Here is a 23,489-nt window from a genome sequence, read left to right on the forward strand (position 1 = left end):
AAGGAAGGAAGGAAGGAAGGAAGGAAGGAAGGAAGGAAGGAAGGAAGGAAGGAAGGAGGAAAGGAAGGAAGGAAGAAAGGAAGAAAGGAAGGGGAAGAAAGAAAGGAAGGAAGGAAGGAAGAATGAAAGAAGGAAAGGGAAAGAGAAGGAAGGAAGGAAGGGAGGGAGGGAAGAAAAAGAAAAGGGAGAGAGAAAGAGAGAGAAAGATAGATCAATACTCTTCAGAAGAACATAACAAAATCCAAAGTTTCCACTGATACAACTTATCATTCACAATATCAGAATACAATCCAAATGATTCCCCATAAAAACAGGAAAACATGACCCATTCTCAAGAGAAAAAATAATCAAGGAGATACACGCTAAACAGACCTAGATGCTGCATTTTGCAGACAAGGATTTTTAAAGCAGTTATTATAACTATGTTCAAGGACACAAAGGAAAATAAACTCATGATAAAGAAAGATAGGAAATCTCAGGAGAGAGACCACAAAAAAAAAAATGTAAAATTCTAGAATTAAAAAATGCAATATCTGAAATGTTTTAAAAACCACAAGATGAGCTTAACAGTAGAACAGAGTCTATGAATGTGAAGACAGATGCAAGAAACTACTCAATCTGAAGAAGAGAAAAAAACAAACAAGTGAAAAAAATCAACAGAGCCTCAAACACCTATGAAAAGATCATAAGGTCTATATATATATATATTTTTTTTGGCGGTACGCGGGCCTCTCACTGTTGTGGCCTCTCCCATTGCGGAGCACAGGCTCTGGACGCGCAGGCTCAGCGGCCATGGCTCACGAGCCTAGCCGCTCCGTGGCATGTGGGATCTTCCCGGACCTAGGCACGAACCCGTGTCCCCTGCATCGGCAGGCGGACTCTCAACCACTGCGCCACCAGGGAAGCCCTCAAAAGGTCTATATATTTAAATAGAGTCTCAGAAGTCGGAGAGGAGAGAATGAGGCAAAAAAATTTCAAGAAATAACAGTTGAACTTTTCCCAAATTAAGACAAATTTACAGATTCAAGAAGTTTCATTAACATCAAGTAGGAATAACATATAGTAAGTCACACCTAGGTATATCATAATTAAAATGCTTAAAAAGCAAAAAGAGACAATCCTAAATGTAACTAGAAAAAAAAACTACACTGCATACAAAGGAATAATGATTCAAATGACAGCTGAATTCTCATCAGAAATAATGGAGGCCAGAAAACATGGAACTACATTTTAAAAATACTGAAATAAAAACAACAAAAATCACCCCAAAATCTTACATCCCACAAAAATATCTTTAAAGAATGGAAGTGAAATCAAGATATTTTCAGATAAAACTATGTAGAATTTGAATGTGTGACATTTAAATGAGTTAATTTCAGGAACACAGAAAACTAATTAATGTTTATTATATTAAGGCATGATTATATTATTTAAAAAAAGAAACAGCTGCCCTTTACAATTACATATTCTCACTTTGGTCACATACAAAAAAATGTATCTCAGACTTTTTCAATGGCTAAGCCTCATTCTTTTAACATCTTCTAACCAAAGATAAACTCACTAACTGCCAGTGTTCCCTTGCTTATCAGCTGAAGACAAATATGTTAGAGCGAAATTCTTATGCAAGGCAAAATCAGGCAGCCCACCTCCCCTAAGGGCAAGTTAAAAATATACATGCTGTAGTATAAACTAAATTCAGAAAGAGTCCTGGGAGAGAAAGAAAACAATTAAGTGTTCAAAAAATACTCCTCCTCCCCAATCTGTGCTTACAGCAGCTACCTAACTTTAGCGCGTAAGAGCTATTTCTCTTTATCAACAAGTTCCCAGACCAAGCAATTTTAACTAGAAATTCCATCAAGAGGTCAGCAGTAGAGTCAAAAATTTCTCCCTCTGTAAAGAATCTAAATTCTCCAGAAAGTTTTTAAAGAGATTACGCTTTAGGTAAATAAAAGGAAAATGAAGAATTCAGAGGATAAATGAGATTTGTGAGGGACTTTAAAAACAATTACATGGGGACTTCTCTGGTGGTCCAGTGGTGGAGTCTGTCTTCCAATTCAGGGACCGTGGGTTCGATCCCTGGTCGGGGAACTAAGATCCCACATGCCGCAGGGCAAGTAAGCAAGCGTGCCTCAACTAGAGAGCCCGCATGCTGCAAACTACAGAGCCCACGCACCCTAGAGCCCGCGCACCACAACTAGAGAGAGAAAACCCGCACGCCACAACTAGAGAGAAGCCTGCACGCCACAACTAAAGATCCCGCATGACTCAACAAAGATCCTGCGTGCCTCAACAAGGATCCCGCATGCCTCAACAAAGACCTGATGCAGCCAAAAAAAGACAATGGTTATGCACAGGAAAATGGCTATAAAGATACACATTACAGCACTGGTGGTTTTTTTCTTAAGCTATTTATTTTTGCAGCTTTTTTTTTTTGTAATTGAAGTACAGCTAATTTACAATATTGTGTTAGTTTCAGGTGTTCAGCAAAGTGATTCAGTTATATATATATATATCAATATTTCAGATTATTTTCCATTATAGAATATTACAAGATATTGAATATAGTTCCCTATGCTATACAGTAAATCCTTGTTGCTTATATATTTTACATATAGTAGTCTACATATGTTAATCCCATACTCCACCCCTCCCTTTCCCCTTTGGTAACTATAGATTTGTTTTCTATGTCTATGAGTCTGTTTCTGTTTTGTAATATATAGATTCATTTGTACTATTTTTTAGATTTCACATAAAGTGATAGCATATAATATTTGTCTTTCTCTGTCTGACTTACTTCACTTAGTATGATAATCTCTAGGTCCATCCATGTTGCTGCAAATGGCAGTATTTCATTCTTTTTATGGCTGAGTAATATTCCACTGTGTGTGTGTGTGTGTGTGTGTGTGTGTGTACCACATCTTTGTAAACCAATCATCTGTTGATGGGCACTTGGGTTGTTTTCATGTCTTGGCTGCTGTAAATAGTGCTGCTATGAACACTGGGATGCACATATCTTTCCAAATTAGAGTTTTCACCTTTTTCAGTTATATGCCCAAGAGTGGGATTGCTGGATCATATGGTAGCTCTATTCTTAGTTTTTTAAGGAACCTCATACTGTTTTCCATAGTGGCTGCACCAATTTACATTCCCACCAACAGTGTGGGAGGGTTCCCTTTTCTCCACACTCTCTCCAGCATTTATTATTTGTAGACTTTTTGATGATAGTCATTCTTACTGGTTTGAGGTGATATCTCATTGTAGTTTTGACTTGCATTTCTCTAATAATTAGCAATGTTGAGCATCTTTCCATGTGCTCATTACACTACAGTATTGTGTTTTTTAATTTAATTTTTATTTTATATTGGAGTATAGTTGATTTACAGTGTTGTGTTAGTTTCAGAGGTAAGCAAAGTGATTCAGTTACACATATACATATATCCATTCTTTTTCAGATTCTTTTCTCATATAGATTATTACAGAATATTGAATAGAGTTCCCTGTGCTAAACAGTAGGTCCTTATTGATTATTTTATATATAGTAATGTGCATCTGTTAATCCCAAACTCCTAATTTATCCCTCCCCACTACCTTTCCCTTTTGGTAATCATAAGTTTGTTTTCAAAGCCGGTGAGTCTGTTTCTGTTTTGTAAATAAGTTGATTTGTATCATCTTTTTAGATTCCACATATAAGTGATGTCATATGATATTTGTCTTTCTCTGACTTACTTCATTTAGTATGATAATCTCTAGGCCCATCCATCCATAATGCAAAAGACATTATTTCATTCCTTTATATGGCTGAGTAATATTCCATTGTATATATGTACCACATCTTCTTTATCCATTCCTCTGTTGATGGACATTTAGTTTGCTTCCATGTCTTGGCTATTGCAAATAGTGCTGCAATGAACACTGGGGTGCATGTATCTTCTCGAATGATGGTTTTCTCCAGATATATGCCCAGGAGTGGGATTGCTGGACCATATGGTAACTCTATTTTTAGTTTTTTAAGGAACCTTCATATTGTTCTCCATAGTGATTGTACCAATTTACATTCCTACCCTATAGTGTAGGAGGGTTCCCTTTTCCCCACACCCTCTCCAGCACTTATTATTTGTAGACTTTTTATTTTTTATTTTCTTTTTGGCCACACCGCGCGGCATTCAGGATCTTAGTTCCCCAACCAGAGATCGAACACGTGCCCCCTGCAGTGGAAGCACGGCGTTTTAACCACTGGACTCCGCCAGGGAAGTCCCTATTTGTAGACTTTTTGATGATGGCCATTCTAACCAGTTTGAAGTGATACCTCATTGTAGTTTTGATTTGCATTTCTCTAATAATTAGCGATGTTGAGCATCTTTTCATGTGCTCATTACACTATAGTATTATTTTAGTTAAATTTTGGACCTCTAAATGACTAAGAACAAAGGATTAATAACAACAATAAGCAATGCAAAACTGAAGTCATAAGAATGCTATAGACTATTTTAATATAAAATACTCACACACAATAAACATATGAATGAATGACTCTGGTATTTTATTTTGGATTATCTATGTTTAAATTTTTCATTAAAACATATTACAAAATAAGTTTCTTTTAAAACTGTATATGCAACAACATATTGCAGCTGTGAAAAGTTACTTACCATTTCAATGCACAGGTGCCTTAAATATGATAAAGGCAAATTTTAACTTAAAACAATGCTTTATCTGTTTTATTTTAGACACAACAAAATATTTATCTTTCAGGTAGTTCATTTGGAAATACCATATCTTTCTGGTCAAATAATTTACTCTTGAAATATTTTTCATTTCTCTGGCAAACTGCCCCCATTATCACTGATACATTTTTTTTTTTTTTTTTTGCGGTACATGGGCCTCTCACTGTTGTGGCCTCTCCCGTTGCGGAGCACAGGCTCTGGACGCGCAGGCCCAGCGGCCATGGCTCACGGGCCCAGCCGCTCCGCGGCATGTGGGATCTTCCCAGACCAGGGCACGAACCCGTGTCCCCTGCATCGGCAGGCGGACTCTGAACCACTGCGCCACCAGGGAAGCCCCACTGATAAATTTTATTGGCTCCATTTATATTTGTTTTCTAATAAACTGATTCCAATTATGAAAATTTAATTATCTGGACCTGATTTTGAAATCTCAAGTCTCAACTTTCTGTGTGGGTCTAAACACCCAAGACTCAGGCTACTCTGGGTACATAAGATAAATCCAGACTAGAATGTTCATCACTTCTAAGAAACACACCAACTTTACAGATGAGAACAACAACTTAAACCTGATCTTTCAGTTATATAATTTGAAGATTCTTGACCTCTAAACCAATCTGTTATTAAGTTTAGATCAATGGCTATCTATCTAGTGAGCAGCTTAGTCATAAAACCTAAATTACAAGTCTCAAATTCAATAACTGAACACTATTTTTATTTCTGGTATTTTACTATGAGTTAATATAGAACACAGTACCAGAAACAGACTTAATACTCTCTTACTTGCTTCTATTCCCAGACTACAGATACCAATTTGTCCCAAAACGTTAATAGATACTTACTGAATTGATGAGTTATCTCCTATATGACAAGATTTGTGTTAGGTGAGAAATAAAAGATGAAGAAAATAATCCCTGACCCCTCATCTCCTGGAATTCACATTCTAACTGGAACAATGATATGAAGGAAAATGATTCAGATGAGTGACAGAACATGCAACTGCACAGTGCTCCAGACAGATGGTAGGAAGGGTTAGCTCTGCTGAGGAAGCACGAAGATCAGAGAAGGATTCAAAAGATACCTGAACTAAACCTCGGAGAGCATTTGGTTTCATGAACTAAAACCCTTGAAATATGTTAAGATAAACTTTTTACAAAGTTAGTTGTATTTTAAAATATTTCTAATAAAGATATGCCATAAAGGTAGATCATTCTTCTCTTCAGCAGCATAGTGCTTTGCTAAGTGCCTGAATGTTTTGGCATGCTTACAAAGGGCTCTGTGGAGGAGCACAAGAGCTGAAAACATTTATTGTGGGTAAGAATGCTTTGGGGGGACTTTTAAAAGTCCTTATTGAGGGGCTTCCCTGGTGGCGCAGTGGTTGAGAGTCCGCCTGCCGATGCAGGGGACACGGGTTCCTGCCCCGGTCCGGGAAGATCCCACATGCTGCGGAGCGGCTGGGCCCGTGAGCCATGGCTGCTGAGCCTGCGCGTCCGGAGCCTGTGCTCTGCAGCGGGAGAGGCCACAACAGTGAGAGGCCCGCGTACCGCAAAAAAAAAAAAAAAAAAAGTCCTTATTGAGAACGACCTGTGCTTTTGGCCAGAAATGGGAGATTTCTTCATTCTGGTCTACTACAATACCTGTACTAACCAACCAATCAGAAGAATCCTATTACTACCTGACCACACTGAGATCTGACTTAATGGTTAAACACCAAATAAACCAAGAAGATACTAAGTAAAACAGATGACAACAAGACAATAAGAGTCTAGCCTCACAGTAAAAATATGTGTGAAAAAGACTTAAGGGTAAAACTAACTAAACAAACAAACAAACAAAAAATAGAGATAGGAAAATAACAAGAGGGTCAAGAAACTAAAATATTTATTACACCCCCTCAAAAAGAGGCTTAAGCGCGAGTTCCCTGGAGGCCTAGTGGTTAGGATTCCAGGCTTTCACTACCATGGCCGGGATTCAATCCCTGGTCAAGGAACAGAGATCCGCAAGACCCGCAGCGCAGCCTAAAAAAAAAAAAAAGAGGCATAAGTAACTATTCCTTATACACAAAGCAGAATAGTTTAAAGTTACGTTTGCTTAAAGGAAGATTCCTTATTAAAAAAATTCTTAAGGGACATGGAAGGCTGACTAATCAGTTTGGTAAGCTTTTAGTGAGCCAAAGATTAAAGAAAAAACCCAGATCCGAAAGCACTGGCTGATCTCATTAGCTCTGCTTAAGAAACTTTATAGATGTGACTTCACTCCTGGAATACACATCTATATTTAGTTTATACCTAATATGGATAAAGTCCTGAACTAACAGCCATTTCCTCTCTCCACAAAAAGAAACTTCCTTGCTTTTTTTCTGTCAACAATGCAAAGATTAGTGTAGGCTCCTCTGAAGGGAGAGGTTAAGAAAAAAAAAAAAAAACAGGAAAACTAAAACTAACAATTTAATACATGATTTTTGTTAAACTTGGAACCGTTTGACACTTCTAAATTGGAAAAAACAATCCTAAAATCAAATATGTGATATTCAAGTCCCTCGACAAGTTTATAAATAAACCCTTAAAGTACTTTTAAAAATACTAATTAACCAGGCCCCCAAAATGCAAAGAGATGAGGTAATGGAAAGTTTACAGTTTCCTTTCAAATTTAACCAAGAGAACTGGAAGCACCAAACTCATTTAACAACTATCTAGGCTCACTGGTTGTTAGTGTTTTCGAAATATTCTTAAACATTCTCTGAATTCTTTCTTTTTTATTTTTCAGGGCGACTGAAAACAGCAAATAGTGAAAACAAAACTCTGTTAGGTAAAAATTCAAGTTTCAAACAGAGAAAAAGAATATAAACAAATAAAAAAGCTCTTAGCGGTTAAGAGTCAGTCTCTCTGAATCACAAAGACCTTGGTACAAATCCCAGTACTGCTACTTACCAGCCCTGTGAGCACATACAAGAAATGACCTAAACCTCATGTGTAAAACAGTACTGATAGTTCCTATTTCTGAGTTTATATGAGGATTAAATTACCTAACATATGTAAAGGGCTTGGCACACTGTGCCTGAACCACAGTAAGCACTCAATGCTACCTATTATCTTGCTACTATTACTCTGACTTTAATAGGAAAACAAAAACCTACTGCTCATTTTTATACACCAGTGTACTCTATCTTATATAGGAACAAATTAAGTAGTTTCAAAACGCTTATAACATTATAAAATGAAGGATTTTTAAGTCACTTTATGATCCTTACATCATCTATCAATTACAGCCATGCCAAAGTTTACCAAAAAAATCAAGGAACAGTGAAATGTAGTAGCACAGGGAGCTAAGTGAAACCTATATATATGCCAAGATCCATAAGTCAAAAGTACTTCTGCAGAACCACTAGATCCTATATGTTTTAGATTATCCCTCTTTATTTCTTTTATGCTCTCACAGAAAAGAATAAGAAGAAAAAAAGAAAAAGAAGACAAAACAAAGAAATAAAAAACAAGAAAAACACTCCTGATAATAATGGACTCTCAGCTTTAGCTACAAGTCCAGAGAGAGCTGCTGAGGCAGATGTTCTAAGATGGCAGAGTCCAATCTGACTGTCCTTTAGTTACCTAACAAGTGTCAACAGGATCATGGTTCACTGAAGTTAATTCAGGAATAAGTTCAGGTCTAATCTTGGACTTTTTTTTGTACTAAACCTGCTCTTCTGATAAACAATGGAAAGTTCCCCACCTATTTGTAATGGCAGACTGGCAGATGCTTCTCACAGTAACATCCTGGAGGTTGAAAGCATATATGTTAAACATACAAACTATCCATGGGCAGTCTTAACTCAGCATTCCCAAAGGTCCATGAGATGACAAGCAAACAATGCTTACTGTGTCAGGCACTAAGTGCTTTTCTTATATTAACTCTTTTAATTTTCACAAAAACCCAAGAAGTAAATACTATTACCCCAGTGGAGACACTAAGGCACAAAGGGAGAACTAGGGTTGAAACAGTCTACATTGCTCCAGAACCTATGCTCTTAACAACTACCCTACAACAACAATGTAACACAAAGATCCAGTCTTCCAAATGACACCTCAATTGCCTACTTGAAGTATTAATTCTAATTATCTTCAATTCTGAAATAGACTATTTCAGTGCCTACATAGGGAATACAAATGATACTTCAAGTCCACAATCATCCCCTGGGTCTGACTTTGGGATCTCGAATCTCAAACATTACACAGGACAGAAAGAACCTTTACAAACAACACTGAGGCAACACCATAATCTAGCACATGGGTCCCTGCTGAGTCATCAGGAGAATGACAGCAACTCTTGGGGCTTGTGGGCTGTCAAACCACAAACTTAGGGTCAGAACACAGCTGTGGACTCTCCCTTCAATCTTTTTTATTTTGCAAGGAAAAAAAGGTAACTGTTCATTTCAATCTAAAGTAACAATGATTTTGAGGCTCTAAATCAAAACTGCAAATATGAACTGAGCCCAGTGATTTGCATTCTACTCCCAGCTTATTTCTCTGGCTTCTCTATATGAAGATTTCTGTGAATTTAATAGGCATCTGCTTTTCCCCAATAATGTGATCTTTTATTTCTTCTTTTCCCCCCAGTCTCCTCTGGAATCAACTCTGTTCATGGGAAGAGGAAAAAAAAAAGCTTCTGTATATTCCTTCAGCAAATACTTTCTTGAAGAACAATCAAATGAGTTAATACATGTAATGCAGTAAACAGTGCCTGGCACATAGAAAGCACCTCGTAAATATTTATAATAGTTCAAGTAAGTATGAAATACTCTTCTATATTTCTATCTCATGCATTTGGAAAATGCAACAGAAAAAGTCAGTGAGATTAAGCATCTATTCTAAATATACACAAACCAGATCTTCCTTGCAGTAAAAAGTTCTCCCAGTCAGTGAATTATGATGATTCTCATAGGAAATATTTTCCCCTTTAAGATGATGGTGTAAGTGGTCCTTCCTACATTATAGCTCTTACAGCTGATACTTTTTTTTTCTTAAAAGCCTTCCCTTGACATGTATCCCCTTCTACCTACCAACCTGTCTCTTCTACACAGCCAAGTTTCTTGTTAGAATTTGGCTTTACTCATTGACCCCACTCTCTTACTTCCTCTTCACTCTTCCACCCACTCTATCACGGCTTCCCCACCACCACTCCACCAAAGCTGTTACTACTAAGGTTACCGATGACTTCCAGGCTGATAAAGCAAATACACACTCATCTGACTTGACACAACTGGTCGCTTCCTCCTTACAAACTTCTCCTAGTTTCCTTGGTGCCTGGCTCTCATAGTTTTCCTCTTCCCACTACCACTTGATTGCAAGTCCTCCTAGTTCTCCTCTTCCAGATTCTCGATTCTACAACCCCTTAGTGTTGTGAGTTCCTCAGAACTTGGTCCTGGGCATTCTCCCTATTCTTCACTCCTCCACAGAATGATCTCACACACTTTAAATACCACATAAACAAACAAACAACTAAAGTATGTGTACACACACACTCACACACACACACACACACACACACTCAAGTCCCAAATCTCCCTACTCTGCCTAGACTTCTTTCTGAGCATCAGGTCTGTACATCCAACTTTCTACTAGACATCTCGGTCATCTCAAACTCATTAAGTCAAAAACTGAACACTGTCTGCTCCTCCTCCATCTCAATAAAAGGTACCTCCATCAACCAGTGATTCTACTAAAATACCCAAGTCATTTTTCACACTTCTCTCTTTCTCAGAACTCCTTTTTCAGTATCTTCCTATGTACTCCACTTCCAAAATTTATCTCAAATCCATTCTCTTCTCTCCATCACCATCCTAATCCAAACCACCACCATCATCTTTCTCCATCACAACAGCCTGCAAGTAGTGTTCCTTGTTTCCACTCTTGCCTCTCTTCATTTTCCACAGAACGGCTGGACTACTCATCCTAAAATGCAAATCAAATCATGACACTCCGTTTGAGAACTTCCTTTTTACTAAGGATAAAACTCACATGATGGGACTTCTCTGGTGACGCAGTGGTTAAGAATCCACCCGCCAATGCAAGGCACATGGGTTCAATCCCTGGTCCAGGAAGATCCCACATGCCGCACAGCAACTAAGCCCGTGCGCCACAACTACTGAGCCTGTGCTCTAGAGCCTGCGAGCCACAACTACTGAGCCCATGCACCACAACTACTGAAGCCCGCGTGCCTAGAGCCTGTGCTCTGCAACAAGAGAAGCCACTGCAATGAGAAGCCCGCATACCGCAACGTAGAGTAGCCTCCACTCGCTGCAACTAGAGAAAGCCCGTGCGCAGCAATGAAGACCCAACGCAGCCAAAAATAAATAAATAAAATAAATTTATATTAAACTCACATGACACACAAGAACCTCCATGATGTAGCCTGTCTACCTCACTCTACACCTCAGTCTTGTTCTCTCTATTCCAGCCACACTCTCAATTTGTTGAATACTTCCAGCCTTTACATATGCCAATTCCTCCAGCCTGGAATGCTCTTCCTCTCATTCTTCCCCTAATTACTATGCATCCTACAAGTCATTTTCTCAAAGAAGTCCTCATTAAGCTTCCATCTAAATTGAATTTCCTGTCATTCTTTCTCAAGACACCCTGTTCTTGTCCTTAATGTAATTATATACTATATTTGTGTATTTTTTTAACATATTCCTCTCTCACTAGACAACAGGTTCCATGAGGTCTTAAAATATTCAAATTTAACACATCACAAACTAAACTCCTGATCTCTCCACCAGAACTAGCCCTTCCCAAAGGCTTCCCCATCTCAGTTAATGGCAACTCCATCATTCTAGTTGTTCAGAACAAAAATCTCAGAATCATCTTTGACTTCTCCTTCTTTCACGTCCCACATCCAATCCATCAGGAAATCCTGTGATCTCCATCTTAGAAATATATCCAGAATTAGACTACTTCTCACCTCAGTCCAAGCCACCCTCATTTCTTACCTGAATTACTAAACAGCCTCCTATTGAGTCTCCCTGATTCTGCCCTCGCCTCCCTATGCTACTTTCTGCAAGGCTACATACTCAACAGAATGTTCTGTTGAATCGAAAAGAGCACACCCCCCTATCATTCTCTATACTCCTTACCCTATTTCATTTTTCTTCATAGCACTTTTCACTAGTAGACATACGTTTATTTTTTGCCTCCCCCAACTGAATATGAATGCCATAATGTTCTTTGATGTATCCAAGTCCCTAGAACAGTGCTTCAATATTTTTTAAACGATTGAATGAAAAAAGAACAAATACTATTCTGGCAGGCAGAAACTGAAGGTAGGGGGAGAGGCTGGCAAAGCCGAAGATATTTCAAACGAAAGAAACAAGAGCAAAAATCTTCCATGAAGGCAGAGTAGTACAGGGCATGTTGAGGACCAATCTGCCTAGAACATGAGGTATATTTGCAGCTGCAGTGGGGGAAAAGACTGAAAACACAAGTCAGGATCATGATCTGAAAGACTATGAATGCTAGATCACGGAGTTTGTATCTAATCCAATAAACAACTAGAGAAAGTAGGATCCATTTAAGATTTATGGCAAGAAGTATCACAGTTTTATTTTAGACAAAATTACAGAATATAACACAACTAATTATTGAGGGAAAGGATAAAAGTTTCTCCAAACGGATAATATACAGTACTTGGTAGATTCAGTAATACTAACTACCCTTCATCTGTTAGAATACAACATAAACATTTCACTCATCTCTAAGTCAATTATGTCATGTAGGTTGCCACATGAATCATTTCTAAAGGTCTTAATTCAACTGGACTTTAAAAAGCATATGAGACAAAAAGTCACTGTATTACATGGGAAAAAGCCATCATCAACCATGGCTCATTTACTCATCCTCTGTCCATTAAGCTGTTCTGTAAGCTCCTTGAAGACAAGGGAACCTGTTCTTATTTCTTTCCCTCTCCAGCACTTAGTGCATGGAAAGTATTCAATATTTGCTTCTATAATGATCCCTATACTGTACTCGACTGTTCCTAGACAAAGATTGCATCTTATATCCTCCAACTATAAAATGGGCATACCTCACCTACTAGACAGTTATTGAAGGGGAAAATTAATACTAAAATATAATTTGACTTTTCAAAACAGATTTCTCCTAAAGAGCACAAAGGAGGGCCTACCTTCAAACCATTTAATCAATTTCTATACTATGAGCAATTCTAGGTGTTGGCAGATTTCACAACATAAAAGCTTCCCTTCTTCAAGCAAAGATCAAACAGGGTAAATGTTCTTTTAGTGCCGTTAGGAAGGTAAATCCAATCTGAGTTTCTCTGATAAAACCTAAATAAAGTAAATTTTCTTTAAACCAACTCACTTAACTCAATACATGTTACATATTAGATTGGGCTTCACTGTGCATTCTTCCAAGAATTCTGCTGTCATGAAGAACATTAAAACATTATACATAAAATATCATCAATAATTCACGCAAGTTTATGAATAAGATTAGGACACATAACAAAATAGCAATAGCAGTCATTTCAAGAAAAAGGGGATATAAATAATTTTTATTTTATGGTGCTTTTCTGTGTTCTAAGTTGTCTACAGTAAACAAGAGTTGCTTTTATTAACTGGAAAAAAAACTTTTTTTAAAGCACAATACATACAAATGAATATACTAGGAAGCAGAAGGAAAATGACATTACTTTTCAAATTTAGGGCCAATATTTAAACTAAAACAGACTAAGGTCAGATACTATTTATTCTGAGTCACTTTTTTTAGGTACATTTGCAATCAAGGGTCCTGCTGACAATTACAAAATGTAAATCAAGTCTATGTTATTGATGGCTAGCAACAGTTTTTACTTGATATAATGAAGAATCAAAAAGCCCTCAACATTTTTAAATCAAAAATGTAGATTCCTGAGTTAACTAAAATATTCTGTAACTTAGAAGAACAAATAACACAAAACTTCATACTCTTCATAAGTTTATGTCTCTGCAAATTTTTCAGTTAAGTCTTGTGCATATGTATATTCAAAGCCAAAATTTCATTTAAGTCTAACCATCTTCTTTTTCTCTTGATTAGTCTATGTAGTCTGGTCTCACCACTCTTCCATTTCCCTATGTAGCACAACGGCCTGATTCGGTTGTCTTTAGCTTTTAATGAACTTTCACTCTAGCAACCTACCACCTGGTGTCCACCTCCATAATAAAGCAACTGGTTGTTAGCTGAGGAAAACATGCACAGAACTCACATATTGTTAAAAAAGTTCTTAATTACTTCAGCTTTCAGCTAACTGTTTGTTTCTGTATTCTCCAATGTTTGTTCAGATTCTCCTTTTCCCTTCTCTCACACATACAAATAAATAGCTATGCTGCATGATGGTAAAATTCAATACTTAAATTATTACAGACGATTGACATTTTTACTATTCTAATGAAAACTTAATCCTTTTCACAAAAATGAATTATTTCACCTGTAAAGTTGGAAGTAATAATTTTATTACCAAAAAAGCGTAAAAACCTGTTACACCTCTTGCTTAGAGTTACACTGTATTTCAGCTCTAAGCAAAGCAAAAAAAAATCTACAGAACAAAATCTATGCTCTGAGGGTCAATACATGGCCCTGGTTCTAATATTGTTACTTCTTCAAAATAGATTTTTTTAAATTTATTTGTTTATTTATTTTTGGCTGCATTGGATCTTCGTTGCGGTACACGGGCTTCTCATTGCAGTGGCTTCTCTTGCTGCAGAGCACGGGCTGTAGGCGCACGGGCTTCAGTAGTTGTGGCTCGCGGGCTCTAGAGCATAGGCTCAGTAGTTGTGGCGCACGGGCTTAGTTGCTCCGGGCATGTGGCATCTTCCCGGACCAGGGCTCGAACCCGTGTCCCCTGCATTAGCAGGCGGATTCTTAACCACTGCGCCACCAGGGAAGCCCTCTTCAAAATACTGATATTAAAATATGAAAGACTCCTAGGCCATCTTTGGCACAACTTTCAAATATAGTCTCATTTATCTACATAAGTTATTTTCATAAATTTAGACTAATACAGTCTCCTGGTTTTATATTTTAAATAAAGGAAAATAACAGAAACCAAACAAGGCTAACTGATATTCCTTATACCATTTCTTGGTACTGAGCACTGATGGATAAAAGTCAGGTCTCCAAAAAGACAAAAGGATTAAAACTTCCAAGAGAATTTGCAAACTGATGCCCTGAATTAAGTTTAGATTTCTGTTAAATCATACTTGGACAGTTTGTAATCACGACCTTCATGTTATTTTCCTTCAGAAACTCCCTTTCCATTTTCTACAGGAACCTATACAATGGGCAAACCTATCCTAACTTACTCTACTACTTGATCAAAATCTTAATTCATGCCTTAATCACACTTCCCATCCTGACTAACAAATTTCCCTTTTATAGACTCACTAATTCCCTATTCAGGAGACATTAGAACACTGAGGCTCCATAGTGCCAATGAAACAGGAAGTGGGCAAGTCTTGCTCACCAACCTTTTACCAGCTTCCAGGCATCTCGGTAAGCATCCTTCCAAACCAACTCAGATTTTTAGTGACAGCCAGGTCCTCCGCATTGCCTCTTTCCTATTATTATTCATACCATTAGGCTTTTTTTTTTAATTGACGTATAGTTGATTTACAATGCCGTGTTAGTTTCAGGTGTACAGCACAGTAATTCACTTTTATACACACACACACATTCTTTTTCAGATTCTCTTCCTTTATAGGTTATTACGAAATATTGAGTATAGTTCCCTGTGCTACACAGCAGGTCCTTGTTGGTTATCTCCTTTATATATAGTTGTGTGTATATGTTAATCCCAACCTCCTAATTTATCCCTCCCACCCACCCGCCCCTTACCATTAGACTTTTCATGTGTTCAGTCACCTTGTCTCAGAATCCTCCCATCTCTTACCCATTTGGGGCCCCTTTCTCTCAGAATTTTACATTTAACCAAAATTATCACCTTGGTCTTTGCTCAGAGAGGCACTGTTAGGTCTTCAAGAACAGCTCAGACAAAACATAATAAGAATAGAGTTCCCATTAACTTCACATTTTTACATTCATTTCTATCTCCTGAATTTTCCCCTATGGAAACCTCAAATGAATGTCAAACCAATTCATCCAATGTAACACTGTCCTGATGTTGAGTTAGTTTTTGTTCAATTATTAAAACAAAGTTCTCAGCATCATTGCCTTTAGAAAATTTATTTCATCTGTCTGTGTTTTAAAAAAAAGCCTGCGCTCAAAACAAAATATAAAGAACTCCCGGGCTTCCCTGGTGGCGCAGTGGCTAAGAATCCGCCTGCAAGTGCAGGGCACACGGGTTCGAGCCCTGGTCCGGGAAGATCCCACATGCCGTGGAGCAACTATGCCCGTGCACCACAGCTACCGAGCCTTCGCTCTAGAGCCCGCAAGCCACAACTACTGAGCCCATGCACCACAACTACTTAAGTCCACGCCCCTAAAGCCTGTGCTCCGCAACAAGAGACGCCACCGCAATGAGAAGCCCACGCACCTCAACAAAGAGTAGCCCCCGCTCGCCGCAACTAGAGAAAGCCCGTGTGCAGCAATGAAGACCCAACGCAGCCAAAAATAAATAAATAAATAAAATTAATTTTTAAAAAAAGAACTCCCATTTTATACTGTAAAAAAACAGCTGAGAGTCTGTCTATCTGTACAATCCATTTGCACCTTTCCAAATGCTGCTGGGAAGTTGTTGAATAGACAGCAATCCAAAAAGTAGGGAAGTGTTGGGAGGACAAACAAGACTAAAAGGTTTTAAAAGTCTCATTCTCAACTTTTAAATAACTTCTCTCCCTGGCACTATGCGTTTGAATCATTGCTGGGTCCTTCTTCTTCGAAAGTATCATCTGTCTACTGTTTCCTGCATAACGAGTTTACGAATGATGTCAAAACTAATATTCCCATTCTTGGCTATTCCCAATTCACTTATTCCAGCCACTTTTTCAAGGTCAAGTTAAAGCTTACTTCCATCTTTCCCCATATGTCCTGGCCCAACTTAATGTGAACCACACTTGGCTCGTTAAGTATGTACCATCCTGTATTGTTTTCTTTCCAATAAAATTTATAAACCTAAAGGTAGAAAATGTTTAATAATTTCTTATATCTCCCATAGTGCCTAACTCAGTATTAGGCACTTCCTTCATGACAACAAATGCTTTAAATCACAGATAATAAAATGGAAGTGACTTTAACGATCATGTAGCCCAAACCTTTCTTCTATACCTTGCCTGTATGAATTATGTTCGACACTCAGAATGCCACCATTTAGAACAATGGTTCCTAATCCTCCCCAAAAATAATGGTTCCTAATCCCCCCAAAAAAAGACTAATATAGAATTTTAAATGTAATTTCAAGGATTTACAGAATCCCCTGAATTCTATTAATGAAGCCCACATTTAAGAATAATATACTATTGGAGGGGGCTTCCCTGGTGACGCAGTGGTTGAGAATCTGTCTGCCAATGCAGAGGACACGGGTTTGAGCCCTGGTCTGGGAACATCCCACATGCCGCGGAGCTACTAGGCCCGTGAGCCACAACTACTGGAGCCTGCGCGTCTGGAGCCTGTGCTCAACAAGAGAGGCCGCGATAGGGAGAGGCCCGCGCACCGCGATGAAGAGAGGCCCCCCTTGCCGCAAGTAGAGAAAGCCCTCACACAGAAACAAAGACCCAACACAGCCAAAAATAATAAATTAATTTTTTTTAAAAAGCCTATTTAAAAAAAGATATCTATACAGATAGATATAGATAGATAGATAGATATAGATAGATAGATATATACTATTGGAGGGGGGACTTCCCTAGTGGTCCAGTGGTTAAGAATCCGCCTTCCAATGCAGGGGATGTGGGTTTAATCTCTGGTCAGGGAACTAGGATCCCACATGCCGCGGGGCAACTAAGCCCGCACGCAACAACTACTGAGCCCTCGGACCACAACTAGAAAGCCCGCATGCCACAACTGCAGAGCCCATGCGCTCTGGAGCCCGTGCACCACAACTAGAGAGAAGCCCGCACGCCACAAGGAAGAGCCCATGTGCTGCAATGAAAGATTCCCTGTGCTGCAATTAAGACCCAACACAGCCAAATAAATAAATATATAAATATATATATATATATATTTTTTTTTTTAAAGAATAGGGCTTCCCTGGTGGCGCAGTGGTTGAGAGTCCTCCTGCCGATACAGGGGACACGGGTTCGTGCCCCGGTCTGGGAAGATCCCACATGCCGCGGAGTGGCTGGGCCTGTGAGCCATGGCCGCTGAGCCCGCGCATCCGGAGCCTGTGCTCCGCAACGGGAGAGGCCACAACAGTGAGAGGCCCGCGTACCGCAAAAAAAAAAAAAAAAGAAAAGAATAATATACTTTTGGGAATTCCCTGGAAGCCCAGTTAGGACTCTGCATTTTCACTGCCAAGGGCCTGGGTTCAATCCCTGGTCAGAGAACTAAGATCCTGCAAAGCCACACTGTATGGCCAAAAAAAAAGAAAAAGAAAAAAGAAAAAAAAGAATATACTATCTATCATCAACAACAAAAATAGGTGTCTACTGTGTGCCAAGCACTATTCCTAATACTTTACATAGCGTGATATATGGTTAGATCATATTTCCCAGCACTCCTTGCAGTTAGACGAAACCATGTGATTAAAGTTCTCCCCATTGGAGTATGAAAGGAAGTGACAGGTAGAAGTTCTGGGCTGCGGGTCTTGAGATGAGCCTCCTCCATACTCTTCACCTCCCACTGCTGCAACCAGGACTTCTCAGCAACCAGCTCTGTCAACTGTGAGGACGACAATGCTATGGGGGTTGGTGGAAAAAGAAGCTGGAAAGACTTTGGTCCCTAAATGACTCTAAGGAGAAAAGCCACTAACATCTAGAACACCCTCCCTGGGCTGCTAAGTGAGAAAGGAAATAAGCTTCCATTTTGTCTGAACCACTGTTTGAGGCAGATTACAGTATTTCTTACAGAAGCTTAGACTACCGTAATTAATAGACATAGATCACCAGTTAATCCCCTCGGCAACCCTATAAAATTGTGTTATTATTATTATCCTGATATTAGAGGTCAAGAAACTGAGGTACTGAGAACTGAAGAAACTTCCCTGACACACTACTAGAAGCCAGATTCAAGCCAAGCAGTCTGGCTCCAGGGTCCACACACATTAAAAATCCTGCCAAATATCTGAAAAGAAGCATTCTTATGTGTTAAGCCACTCTGCACCAGATTCACTTTTTACACCACCCCAATTCTAACAGTTTAGGGATGACTGCCAACAGTGAGTGTCCCAATGCAAAATGGCATGCCTACAACTTTAAATTCCAACCAATAAAACTAAACTCTGCAAAGGGACTCCTCCTAAACCAAAATCAGAAATACCATCACATCATACCAAAGATACTAGTGGGGGCTGGGCGGAAGGCAGCAGCGTCAATAGGAGTTAGGCATATACAAGGAAAGGAAAAATCCAAAAGTTCAGTCTCTTCTCAACTTCTCTCATTTTGTTGTTCAACACAATATTTACTTTTACCCAATACAGAAATCTTGGCTTCCGAATTCTGAACATAACCAAGAAGAAATATTGGTGGAAAATATATGGCAGATACATGAAAAGCTCAGAAGTACCAAAAAAATGGAGGGGAAAAAAGATAGATAAAACCACACAGAGTTTTGGAGGCTGGAGGCTAGGCAAAGTTGAATAAATGAAGGACCAAGGTTTGAGAGTCAGATTACCAGGTTCTAATAAGTAAGTAGCTCTCAATTCTGAAGCATGCCAGATGCATATATTGACACCAAAATGCTCAGAAAGAAGGAAACAATCTCATTTCAACTGTTTGGTATCCTCTTTGGTACCGACTCAGAACAATATACAGACCTTGCCCTCAAGGAACTTACTGCCTATCTAGCAGGGGAGATGAGCATACAAATAAGTATATACAAAATGACACACAACTAGCATTTATTTACTTACTGAATACTAGACACTATTCTAAGCTTATTATCACCACATATATTAACTAATTTAATCCCATAAGGTTGGTCTATTAATATCCCACCTATGCAGATGAGGCAGAGAGGTTTATGTGTCCTGGGACACACAATTAGTAAGTGGACAAATTGGATTAGAAACCCGGCAGCAGATAAGAGACCTTATGACCTTGCTAAAGGGTTTGAACTTCACCCTATTAATCAGTGGTCCCCAAGTGGGGCTGGTGTATCAAAAATATATACATCTACTAGGCCCCACAGGGTAGGGAAAGAGGGCATTCTAACTCTTGAGGATGACTGCCTTTGTAAGCCTCTTTTACTATTGGGAGGGTACCCTATCCTATAGGTGTTGCGGTAAACAAACAAAAATGGAGCACTGCTGTTATACAAGTGATGAGGATTCACTGGGCTCATGGACAGACATCTCCAAAGACAATACTCACAAGCAAAGAAATGTAGCTGTGGGTCCAGTCACACTAGTTGGGAAGGTCCTAGCCTATTTCTGTTCAATTTAATGCTCCTAAACAGGTGGCACTTTTAAACTCATTTCTTTTAAGTGTAGATAATAGTTCTCTGTTACGAACTCAGATATCTCTTGGCAGAATAATTAACACTGCTTAACACACCACACTGGACAACCACACCCTCTGCCCTTTCACTGCTTTCAAAATAATTGTATTTACAAGGGGATTTTCCCCCACTTGCATTTCCCACACACAGATTTTAAAAACTATAAGAACACTCTTTACTACAATTTACCTGACCCCCTTTTCCCCCTTTGAAACAGCTATCCTGATCAACATCAGTATAAAGTTTTACCTGTGCCGAACCACAGGACAGCAGAAAACATTTCATCTCTTACTCCACAAAGGAGGAAAACAAGTCTCAGAGAGGGAAAACAACTTGCCCAGGTTAAACCAGCCAGTGAGTGCAAAACTGTGACTTGAACCTGGTTCTCTGCCAACAAGCCCAGTGACAAAGGCTTACAACTAGTGATAAGCAGGATGCTTTTAGGTGGCTCACGAACATTTTTTCTTTTAATAGTTATGCACACACACACACACACACACACACAAATAATAGTTATGTACATAAGAAATATAGTCACCACACCTAATCCACATTTTCACAGGTATTGCTCAGGGCAATGTGTTTATGTTGTTAAAAAATGGGCTGAATTTAGTAAATAATAATACCAATTCAACACATATATGGAAAACTAAGAAGGGGTATGCAAGTGACTAAAGTTTGGGAGACACCTCTCTCCTTCTAACAAAAGTTAAATTAATAGTAAGTAGGGCATTAAGCATTGATCTCCTTGTCTCTAATTCATATACTTTATTTCTTTTTCTTGTCTTATTGTATTGGCTAGACCTCCAGTACAATGCTGAAAAGAAGCCATTACTGATAGTACCCTTATCTGACACTAAATGATACTTCTAAAGTAACATGTTTAAGTAACATGTTTTTTAGGTGTTTAGTAGATACTGTTTTTGAATTTATGGAAATTCATTCCTATTCCTGGCTCAGTTAAATTTTTTAAACATTTATCTCTGACCCACTCTTCTCCCTTCACCATGCTGTCTCCCACTCCTCTTCCTTTTTCTTATTTCAGGTTTCTTCCTACATTCCCTGCATCTCAAAGTACTATATCTGCCACTCGAAGCAACTGAGACTCTTTGAAGATATTCTGGGGGTTCTATACCTGTCTGTTGTTTCAGTTCCCTGAATCAAAATGTTTCTAAAACTGATAACTGAAAGAAAATCCTAAAACAAACAGTTTCCATCACTTGCAGATCATTTCTTCTTTCCATGTCTTAAACACACCCTTCAGTGTCTCCCGTTCTTTAAAATAAAAACTCAGGAAAAAAAGAATAAAATTGTTCTGGATTTCTGTTAAACTCTCCAATTCAGAGCCTGGTTCTGAAAGACCCTGCTTAAGTAAGTGACTAAGAAAGAAAATCTCGAGGATTTTAAAGAAGTTTTGAGGGAGGCAGTTGAATCCAGATGTTCATAACTTCTTTCATCTTTGCTAAAACGAAAAATATTAAAGAAAAAAGGAAAGGGCTAGAGGTAGTACTTGTCTACAAATATGGTACTTTCAGGATATATAAACTGAAAAGACCAGAAGGGAAAAATCAACCCTTTAAAGCCCAAGCAAGTGAGGAGTTCTTTCCCTCATCAGTTTTTCTTTCAAAACAAAAGGGCACACACAATCTTTCCCGAGGCAGCAACACAGAGGGGAGCAGCCAAAATGTTGCATCATACAAAACACTCGCGCTTGAGAAACAAGAAAATCAGATGGTGGTAAAATAACTAAGACAGAAAAACCCAAGTTGGGAATCTCGGCCTTTTCCTGAGGTCCAGGAATGTCTGCTCTTTTTAAAAAATTGTTTCAGATGGAATCGAAAATTAAAGTTACAGTTTCCTACCAGCCGGGAGCGAAACGCTCAGAAAGCGTTCAAAGAAGTTCAGCTCATCAGCTCACGACGGGCTCGAGGCTTCGCCTCCCGGGCTGGGGGTGAACTTGGGAGAGCCGAAGGCTGGGGTGGGGTGAGGTGAGGTCGGGCGTCCGGGCGGTGGCAGGGGAGAGGGGGTGACAGGACACACCCATGCACGGGTCCCAGGGGCTGGCGGCTTCCGGGGCACCCGGCAGGAGGGGGACAGCTCGTCCCACCCGGACGCGGGACGACGGTGCGGCGTCCGCCGAGGCCAGCGCGGCGGGAGGCGGTGCCCCCCCCCCCGTCCAGCAGTGCTGTCTTTCTGGGGTCCCGGTCCCAACCCGGCTCCCTCGACGGGCCTCGGCGGCGGGAAGGCGCGGGCGGCTGAAGACAATGGCCCGGGGGCGCGGGAGCAGCGCTCCCCCTCGGCCCGGGCGCGGGGCGCCGCGCGGGGGCGCTGCGGCTAAGCAGCGCCCAGGGACGCCGCCCCCCGCGGCCGGGCGAGCGCCGGGGGCTCGGAGGGGTGGGACGGCGGCGAGCGCTCACCTTGACGAAGAGCTCGATGATGGGTTCTTTGTCCTCCTCCTTCAACCCGTTCAGCGGCATCGACAACGCCATGGCCGGTTCGGCAGGACTCCGCGGTCGGCGGCGGCTGCTTCTGCTCCGGGGCTGGTCTAGCTACGGACTCCTGTCGCGCTGCGCCTCCCTGGACAGTTCCGGCGTCTAACTCGCCTCAGCCTCGGCGCCTCAGGGACGACTCCTCAGCACCGCCCCACGCCCAGCGCGCGACTCTTAAGTGAGCCGCAGCCCCAGCCTTTTCAAGTCGCTGGGCGGAGTAGCGGGGGCGGGGCCCCGTTGGGGGCGGGGCCAAAGCTCGGCGTCTCGGGACTCCGTGAGGAAAGAGGACAGCCCGGGCTTGGGGGCGTGGCCTCGGGTGGGGGAGGTGGACGGACCGCTCTGGCTCCTCGAGGCAGCTAAAGCGGCTTGACCTAGGCTCGGGGGAGTGGCCTTGGTGAGGACCGAACGAAGCCAAGGCTTGGGCGGGCGGTGGGCGGGACTCTGAGCCTCGCCTCCAGAGGAGACGGAAGGGAAAGTACCCCGGGGACCAGCGCCTGACACCGCCTCCCGCCGAAGCGCGGGCGCGTCCTCGCAGCTGCTGCTGGCGCTGTGCCAGGTGACCTCAGCTTTCCGTCGCCTGCAGAGGCAAGAAGGCGCCTCCCGTCCTCTCCCCCGCTGCAGCCCCCAGGACTCATTGCCCTTTCCCGCACTAGTCGCCTCCCCAACGCCCTGTGTTAGGCGGAGCT

At 40.5% G+C, this 23,489-nt stretch overlaps 1 protein-coding gene across 1 annotated transcript in view; it reads right to left on the reverse strand.

Annotated features, from left to right (window-relative positions):
• The window catches only part of CLIC4 (chloride intracellular channel 4), an 80,980-nt gene extending 57,747 nt beyond the window's left edge, over positions 1–23,233 (reverse strand). The window contains exon 1 of the mRNA XM_029227482.1: positions 22,732–23,233. Within this exon, the coding sequence (XP_029083315.1) occupies positions 22,732–22,803 (72 nt within the window). The 5' untranslated portion in view covers positions 22,804–23,233. The remainder of the gene's footprint in view (positions 1–22,731) is intronic.
• Positions 23,234–23,489: the final 256 nt, after the last annotated feature.

This window comes from Monodon monoceros, unplaced genomic scaffold, assembly GCF_005190385.1.
Source record: "Monodon monoceros isolate NGI ecotype Baffin Bay Population unplaced genomic scaffold, NGI_Narwhal_1 Super_Scaffold_18, whole genome shotgun sequence".
Classification (NCBI taxonomy): Eukaryota; Metazoa; Chordata; class Mammalia; order Artiodactyla; family Monodontidae; genus Monodon; species Monodon monoceros.